This window comes from Nomascus leucogenys, chromosome 16 (genome assembly GCF_006542625.1).
Source record: "Nomascus leucogenys isolate Asia chromosome 16, Asia_NLE_v1, whole genome shotgun sequence".
NCBI classification, from domain to species: Eukaryota; Metazoa; Chordata; class Mammalia; order Primates; family Hylobatidae; genus Nomascus; species Nomascus leucogenys.
Window position 1 is genome coordinate 71,973,157 of NC_044396.1, and position 9,679 is coordinate 71,982,835.

General features: G+C 41.3%; 1 protein-coding gene across 1 annotated transcript in view; it reads left to right on the forward strand.

The window, feature by feature from the left end:
- DEPTOR (DEP domain containing MTOR interacting protein) overlaps positions 1–8,202 on the forward strand; it is a 182,408-nt gene extending 174,206 nt beyond the window's left edge. Inside the window, exon 9 of the mRNA XM_030795119.1 lies at positions 7,179–8,202. Coding sequence (XP_030650979.1) covers positions 7,179–7,307 — 129 coding nt within the window. The 3' untranslated portion in view covers positions 7,308–8,202. The remainder of the gene's footprint in view (positions 1–7,178) is intronic.
- The last annotated feature ends 1,477 nt before the right edge of the window (positions 8,203–9,679 follow it).

Consider the following 9,679-nt stretch of genomic DNA (forward strand, 5'->3'; position numbering starts at 1 on the left):
AATGTGTGTTCATTTGCAACACATAGTGTACCATAGATGTTAATTGAAAATTCATTATAACTGAATATGTTACATAGTAATACCTACATTTCTAGATCATTTTGTACATTTTTACTAACAGGACATTGGAATTGCTGGAACCACAGCCGTTGTTCAGACCACTTGGGGAGAGATGACGTCTTTCCTACAAGCCTAAATCTATTTTTATTTTATTTTTTATTTTTGAGAATGAGTTTCACTCTTGTTGCCCAGGCTGTAGTGCAATGGCACTATCTCGGCTTACTGCAACTTCCGCCTCCAGGTTCAAGCAATTCTCCTGCCTCAGCCTCCCAAGTAGCTGGGATTACAAGCACACGCCACCATGCCTGGCTAATTTTTGCATTTTTAGTAGAGACAGGGTTTCACCACGTTGGGTTAAGCTGGTCTCGAACTCCTGACCTCAGATGATCCACCTGCCTTGACCTCCCAAAGTGCTGGGATTGCAGGTGTAAGCACTGTGCCCAGTGTATTTTTAATTTTTTTTAATTTTTAAATTTATTTTATTTTATTTTATCGAGGCAGAGTGTCACTCTGTTGCTCAGGTTGGAGTGCAGTAGGGCAATCTTGGCTCACGGCAACCTCTGCCTCCCAGGTTCCAAGTGATTCTCCGGCCTCAGCCTCCTGAGTAGCTGGGATTACAGGTGTGCACCACCATGCCTGGCTAATTTTTGTATTTTTAGTGAAGACCAGGTTTCACCATGTTGGCCAGGCTGGTCTAGAACTCTTTTTTTTTTTTTTTTTTTTTTTATTTCTATAGGTAATTGGGGAACAGGTGGTGTTTGATTACATAGGTAAGTTCTTTAGTGGTGATTTGTGAGATTTTGGTGCACCCATCACCTGTGGTCTCAAACTCCTGACCTCAAGTGATCTGCCTGCCTCAGCCTTTCAAAGTGCTGGGTTTACAGGCATGAGCCACCGTGACTGGCCCTAACAGCCTAAATCTAAAATTACTACCTTGAATATTAACATGATAAATGTTTTGAAGGCATTATTTTTTGCCTTATTCAAGGAAAAACTTTGAAATAAGTATCTAAGTTTACATATTATTCAGAGTTTTTAGTGACAGAAAAAGAAACCCAAAACCTTAATTAAATAAAAACCTTCTTAAGAAGCTGAAAGAAGCTAAACATCAACACCGCAAGATATTTGAGTGGACCTAGGGACTGTTTAACAGTTAAAGAGAAGAAACGTTTGTCATCCACTATTCTGTGCATGCCTGAGAACTTGCATATACATATTTTACTTTATAAATGTATTCTTGTGTAGGGCTGTAGAGTATCGTGGAGGTCAGATTCCAGATGCAGCACTTAGTTGTGTGAACTCGAGCAAATAATTTAACCTCTCTGACATTTAGTTTGTTTATAAAGATTGCATTGGGGGCCAGGCATGGTAGCTCATGCCTGTAATTCCAGCACTTTGGGAGGCTGAGGTGGGTGGATCACCTGAGGTCAGGAGTTCAAGACCAGCCTGGCCAACATGGTGAAACCCCGTCTCTACTAAAAATACAAAAATTAGCTGTAATCCCAGCTACTTGGGAGGCTGAGGCATGAGAATTGTTTGAACCCGGGTGTAGGAGTTTGCAGTGAGCCAAAATCCTACCACTGCACTCTTGCCTGGGAGACAGAGTGAGACTGTCTTAAAAAAAAAAAGATTGCATTGGGGATGGTGGGTTGCCAGTGACAGAAATCAGCTAGCCTAACAACAACAACAACAAAAAAAAATTGATTAGAAAGATATTAAGTATGTAAAACAAACAAAGGCAGATCCAGAGAACCAGGCAGATCCAAAGAACCAAGGTTTTTTTTTTTTTTTTTTTTTGAGATGGGGTTTTACTCTTGTTGCAACCTCTGCCTCCCAGGTTCAAGCAATTCTCCTGCCTCAGCCTCCCAAGTATCTGGAATTATTACAGGCATGCGCCACCATGCCCATCTAATTTTTTGTATTTAGTAGACACAGGGTTTCACCATGTTGGTCAGGCTGGTCTTGAACTCCTGACCTCAGGTGATCCACCTGCCTCGGCCTCCCAAAGTGCTGAGATTACAGGCATGAGCCACCGTGCCTAGCCTGGAGAACCAAGCTTGATAAAGGACAGGAACCAAGGCAGATTTGGGGACCCAAATACCAGAGCAAATGAACTTTCCTGTGTTACTCAGCTCCACAGTCAGTGGTCCAGGAGACAGAGTCTGACTGGCCAAGCTTGGGGTCAGCTGACCCTGTGAATGGGGGAGGGCAGGTCATGTTGGTTGACATTCCTATCCATACTGCCCACAGCAGAGGAAAAGTGATACCTGAAAAGAATATCAAGTCAATTGTAGTGAAATGAAGCTGGATAACCAAAAACCAACAGACGTGTCACCATATAACTTTTAGGACAATTTTTATTAAGTGTGTAAAGTACTTGGATTGGCACTTGAGAAATACTAGGTTTTTCAATATATGACTGAATTGATTGAGAGGTTGCCTACTATTTTGAAAAGGATCCTGCCTGTGATACTCTGCCTCCTAAATTAAATTGTAAGCTTCATGAAGGCAAATATGCTGGTATTTGTTAGGTTGGTGCAAAAGTAACTGCAGTTTTTGCAATTAAAAATTGCAAAACCACAATTGTTTTTGCACCAACCTAATAAATCTTTATTTAAGTTCTCCACACACTAGTTGGTACAAGATGTCGTGGGCTTTTTCTCCAGAACACCTGTGACAGAGGGTCTTCACCTGATTCTCTATACCCCTAGAGATGTGCTCTGGTGGCAGCACAAGTGAGAAGGTTTGTGGGAAATGAGCAGTTCACGGTCTGCTTGGTCTGACCCCACTCTTGACTGGCTGCTCTGGACAGCATGTGAGAATGCAAGGGAGTGAGACTGTCTTTATGCCTAGGGTAGCCTTGAATCAGCCTTACTTTATGAAAGAGTGAATTAGTCACAAACTTTGGCATTTGAGAAATGTGTGTGTGCATGCACTTACAAAACAAAAACAAGAAATGACCTTTTTCTGTTTTTCTAATTTTTTTATTTTTATTTTTATTTTTTTTAGGCAGGATCTCACTGTGTCACTCAGGCTGGAATGCAGTGGCATGATCTTGGTTCACTGCAGCTTCAACCTCCTGGGTCCAAGCGATACTCTTGCCTCAGTCCCCCAAGTAGCTGGGACTACTGGCGTGTGCTACCACACCTGGCCAATTTTTTATTTTTATTTTTGTAGAAACAGAGTTTTGCCCTGTTGCCTAGGCTGGTCTCGAACTCCTGAGCTTGAGTGATCTTCCTGCCTTGGCCTCCCAAAGTACTAGGATTGTAGACGTGAGCCACTGCACATGCCCGGCCTGTTTTTCTAAAATTAAATTGAGTTGAAGTGACCATCACCAAGGTTGATGACAAGTTCAATGTCAGATCATTTTGGTGTCCCTTGCCTGTGCACTACCCCCACCACAGCCCCCATCCCAGGGCTTATAGGCAGTCCAGTAAAATGAAACCTGAGCAGTATTAGTGGCTGGTGCCACTAGCCCTTGGCCAGACAGCCCTGCTGACTATCCTTTTCCTACCCCTGAACACCAGGGTAAAGGTCCTGAGCAGAGTTCGCCAGGTGCTCATCCTCCCACACATACAGCCTTGACCATCCTAGCTTCTGAGGCCTCCAAGAGCTCGGCAATCAAGAGGTACACAGGACCCCATCTTGAATCAAACCAGCCTCTCCCTTCTGTCTACAAGGATCTACCCACTGTTAGCATCAGGGCCCTCTTCCCTTCAATGTTTATTGTTTTGTTTCGTTATTTAACTAAGAGCTTTATGGAGATATAGTTCACATACCATGCAATTTATCCTACATGTAAACTGTAGAATTCAGTAGTTTTTAATATATTCACAGTTATGTCACTATTACAACAATTTTAGAGCATTTTTATCACCCCTAAAATAAACCCTGTACCTATTACCAAACACTTCCATGCCCCACCCCACCACCCCTGCTCCCAACCCTAAGTAATCAATAATCTACTTGCTGTCTCTGTGGATTTCCCTATTCTGGACATTTCATATAAATGGGCTCTTACACTCTATGGCCTATTCTGACTGGTGTCTTTTACTTAGCATAATGTTTTCAGGGCTTACCCATGTTGTAGCATGTTGTATGTTCCATTTTATGGCCAAATAATATTCCACTGTATGGATATACTGAATTATATTTCTCCTTTCATCCGTCTTTTTAAATTTTTTAAATACATAGATATATATATTTTGTAGAGACGGGGTCTCACTATGTTGTCCAGGCTGGCTCAAGCAATCCTCCTGCCTCAGCCTCCCAAAGTGTTAGGATTACAGTCATGTGCCACCACGCCCAACCTCCTTTCATCTGTTGACGAACATTGGGGTCCTTCAGTTCTTGAAGCTTCAAGCCACCCTCTCTTCAATGCTTTTCCGTCTGGTGGCCACAGATCAGGGACCACAAACTCACATGCCTGTCACCCAGGTGTTAGGAAGATAGGAAGCCATAAGGACTGTGACAAATGAGTGTCCATGACCTGTGTAGAACAGGCAGGCTCTACTCAGCCATGGCCACATGGCCATCTACACCTGGTATGATCACAGCTTGTGATTGTCCCAGAGAAGCCAGAGTCTGGATTTTTATTTGTTTATTTATTTTGAGACAGAGTCTTGCTTTGTTGCCCAGGCTAGAGTGCAGTGGCAGAATCTTGGCCCACTGCAACCTCTGCCTCCCAGGTTCAAGCAATTCTCCTGCCCCAGGCTCCTGAGTAGCTGGGATTACAGGTGCCTGCCACTACACCTGGCTAATTTTTGTATTTTTAGTAGAGATGGGGTTTCACCATGTTGGCCAGGCTGGTCTTGAACTTCTGATCTCAGGTGATCTGCCTGCCTCGGCCTCCCAAAGTGCTGGGATTACAGATGTGAGCCACCACACCCAGCCCAGAGTCTGGATTTTTATGCAAAGATTTTCTAAATTTTATTTTATTTTTTACTTTTATTTTTTGAAATGGAGTTTCACTGTTGTTGCCCAGGCTGGAGTGCGATGGTGTGATCTTGGCTCACTGCAACCTCTACCTCCTGGGTTCAAGCGATTCTCCTGCCTCAGCTTTCCAAGTAGCTGGGATTACAGGCACCCGCCACCACGCCCAGCTAATTTTTTTGTATTTTTAGTAGAGACGGAGTTTCACCATGTAGACCAGGCTGATCCACCCGCCAGGCTGATCCACCTCAGGTGATCTACCTGCCTTGGCTTCCCAAAGTGCTGGGATTACAGGCATGAGCTACTGTGCCTGGCAGGTTTTCTAAATTTTAAATGCTTCTCAATTAAAACAAACATGATGTGCGACAGAGGACACACAATTGTGGTTAAGACTAAATGCTGAGGCCAGGTGCGGTGGCTCACACCTATAATCCCAGCACTTCGAGAGGCCAAGATGGGAGGATCACCGGAGGTCAAGAGTTCAAGACCAGCCTGGCCAACATGGCGAAACCCCCTCTCTACCAATAATACAAAAAATTAGCTGGGCATGGTGGCACACACCTGTAATCCCAGCTACTCGGGAGACTGAGGTGGGAGAATCGCTTGAGCCTGGGAGATGGAGGAGATCGTGCCACAGCACTCCAGCCTGGGCAACAGAGTGAGACTCCATCTCAAAAAAAAAAGAAAGAAAGTAAATGCTGAATGTGATCCCCGAGTGATGCGGAGACATGGCTAATCTCAGGGAGCCTGCGAAGGGTCAGCTGGAGAGGGCACTCACCTGGCAACTCCTGCCCTCTTATTTGGCAGTGCAAAAAGGCTATTCATCTTTCTGGAGAAGGAAATCCCTGTATCTGTGGAAAAGACAAGGAATTTGAAAGGCCCAAGTCTAGAGTCTAAAGCTCTGGGTTGGGAAGGAGGTGAAATTCTTCTCATTCTTTGGCTCATGAGTCCGCTGCAGCAGAAAAAAACAAAGCCCAGGCTGATGCCTACATCAAATTACTGCTAAATTGTCTTGCAAATTACTGTGGCCTAGTTCAGGATAGATTGTGACCTGCTAGTGTGACCTTGATTATGACTGTGACCTCCACCATGGTTGAAAACTGCTGATTTTGTGTAAGATGTGCCCTGAATCCATGAAGACAAATTTGTGGAACCAAGAAAAGAGAAACAGTAATAGTGTGATCTTATGTGGAGAAAACACCCTAGTCATGTAGGTTGGGGAGTGGAAAGTATCGAGGTTTATGACAACAGCAAGTGTTTATTGAGTAAATAAGCAGTCTGTGTACTACTGCCCGCTTTCCATTTTGTTTTGCCTGTGACCGTGAAAGAAGTGGGTATTTTTTGAAAGGAAAGAAATTAATAGAACTCAGCATCGGTGTAGTGCTTGGTGTTTGCAAAGAGGTTTCAAATGCATTATCTAGTTTGAGCCTGTGAGAGTAGGCATTTTTACTTGTTTTACAAATGAGGCATTTATATCATTGAGACATAGAAGGGGAGAAATTACTTGATTAATGTATTCCACCAAAGGGACTTATAACTTAAATCTATATCTTCGATTCTAAGTCCCTCATCTTTTCCACAGTGACAGAGCTTTCCAATACTCTTCCCAGTACTCTCCAATTTTGTTGTATCTAAGTAATAAGTATAGATATTTTTGGACTTAATATCATGTTTAAGTTTATATCGATATTACCCACATAGAAAACAATAAAAGGAAATGATGGTTCCCAAGGTGTTTTGGTATTTTTTATATTCTTTGATTGAGTCCTCAACACTAATAATTAATAATTGGGAGCAAGCGTGCCTGTGAATTACTGCAAGTAGAAACTCTATATATGTCATTAATTCTTACAACAGTCTTATAAGATAGGTATTCTTATTATTAATTCCTATTTTAGGGTTGAGGGAAATAAAGCTCAGAAATTTAAATACCTAGTTAAATCTAGTACGTTTCTGAGTTAGGATTTAAGCCCAATTTTGTAAAACACTAAAACGATTTTTTTTTTAAATTATACTGCCTTCCAGAAAATGTGTAGCTCCTTGGAAATTATTGAATTGGAGTCGTCAGCTGGATACATTTGGATATTTTAAGAATGAAGTTACCTGGTAGGGCTACACACTGTATTAAAGCTTTGTGCAAAACCAGGCACTATAATAGATGCTCTTTCTTTGCATCTTTCCTTTAGGTCTGTCAGTTTGTCGTCTCTGTCAACGGGCTCAATGTCCTGCATGTAGACTACCGGACAGTGAGCAATCTGATTCTGACGGGCCCACGGACGATTGTCATGGAAGTCATGGAGGAGTTAGAGTGCTGAGCTCCTGGGCCTCCCAGCCCTCCAGCGGCCTGTGGGTGATGGAAGCCAGAATGACACAAAGCAATGCGAAGACAAGATTGCCATGCAAATGGATGGTTTTGGACATACGAATCTTCTCCGCACATACATGTCTAAAGTTGAGTTTTATACACTGAATGTGGAAGAACCGGGTATCATATCTTTTTTAAAAAATGTCAGTGTAGAAAACATTTGGGAAGCCGTTTTCCTACATGATAGAACTGCCTTACTAGATTTCTATTTGTAGCTCTCATTCATTGTTTTTTATCTTAGTTTGCAGAAAGGTGTTGAAATGCTTCTCTAGCCCAAACAGCGACATGCTAAAGTCCCCTTCTTCAGAGTCAATAGAGTAGTTGTTAAAGGTTTTAAATTGTACTTTCACCAAAATTAGCATGCAACTATTTAATAGGGAATCTAGATTTCACCAAGATTCAAATCAAAGCAATATTTAAAGGAATAAGACATGTTCACTAGCATTTTCAAGGGGGTTCTAAAGCATTCAAGTGCTTAAAAGCCATAAAAAATGACTTCTTAATTCCTGCCTTTAGTGTCAACTTTTAAGTTAATACAGGTTTCAATTGTGGCATTAGAAAAAACAAAACAAAACTTTGTGATGCTATGGGTGAGGGTAGTTAGGGAGAGACTACGTGAAATTGTGTGCCCCTATTTTCTTTCTGATCCTAAATCATTTTGTTTTATAAATCAGCTATAGCATCTTTCTAGAATTAATCCTGAATGTGTTAAATGTTAAAATAGAGAAGTTTGTGTACACACATAATTAAAAATCAACCCTTCTGGCAAGATTTCACTTTGAAGGTGTCTGTTTTTAAGGGAAGGCTGAAACTTTGCTGATATGTGATAAAACTTGAACTCTAAATTGCCTCCTTAGCCTGAATTTTTACTAGCTTTCTAGTGTAGCATATTCTAAGGACATGACATGCTGCTTATATGGGGGGATTATTTTTCACCAAAATGATCATCTTGTGTTGTAACTTTTCAGCTTACTTGTATATATGCATGTTTTCATTTTTGGTCTAGAAAATTGTGCATTTTGGGGCTCAGTGTGCAGGGGAAATTCCTCAAAGTGCCAAATTAGGGAGTCAGGAACTACTAAATTCTTCATTCCAAATAATGGATCTGAATGACGAGGTTAATTTTTAATCATGCATTAACAAAATAAAATATGAGAATTGTACCGCAGCCATTTCTTTTCATTAGGTTATCATAATGTATAGGTACTGGTGGAATGGACCTACCGTGCTAAATATGTTTATATATATATATATATATATATATATATATATATATTTTTTTTTTTCTGGCAATCCAACTTTTCTGATTTGTAACTTTAGTCAGAGAATAGGATTTTGGAGTGACAGAGAATGTCTAACAGTAATACTGTTGATATACATTTGAGAAATACTTTCACCTCTGTGTGGGTGTGCATTTGTACTGTGGGGCAGGCTCTGTGCATTTAATATATATGATATCCTTTAACCCTCAATAGAACCTTGCAAGGTAGATATTAACATCCACATTTTTCAGATGTGGAAACTAAGCCTGAGCAAATTTTAAAATGGTCTCTAAATTCACACGGCTGCAGGAACTACTAAGTGAAATAGGCTGAATGTAAACGCAGGTTTAACGCTAAATCCCATGCTACGCCCCTCAACCTTTCCCCATTTAAGGAGCTTATATTGAGGGTTTATTCTGAGCCAGGCTCTATGCTAAGACTTTATGCCATTTGTCCTTATTGACCTGTGAAGTCAATACAGTCATTATCTCCATTTTACAAATGAGGAAACTGACTTGTAAAGTGGTTAGTCATATGCCCAAGGCCACAAAACTAATAAAGTGGGAAATCTTACCACTGGCTTAAAAAAATCTTTATAGCATCTTTAAAAGATGAGTCTTAAATGCTTTCTGTGCTCAGGTATTCATTAAGTGACAAAAGAAGAAGAAACAGCTTTCGAGAAATGGTATCTCCTTTTGAGAAATGGTATCTTCTTCTTGCCTGCTTTACCCATTATCTTGGACCCTGGCATAATAGAACTTCCCTTTAGCCAACCTAAGCACCAGAGAAGCATTTCTCTTTATCTATTGCACACAATCTCCTCTTGGTCGTGAGGAAGGAAAGAAAGAAGGGAGAGAGGATTTCCTTCTTTGGTTCCCATCACCCTAGGTTCAAAAGCTAAAGGCCATGAGAGCTTTCCCTTAACTATTCTCCCAGCCCACCCCTGACATCTTTACACAGCAATTAAAATGACTACCCCTACCTTCCTGGGGACCCTGTCTCACTCCCTCCAGCCCTTGCACATGTACTTCTTCTTTGTGGAAAGAAAAATGTTCTGTCT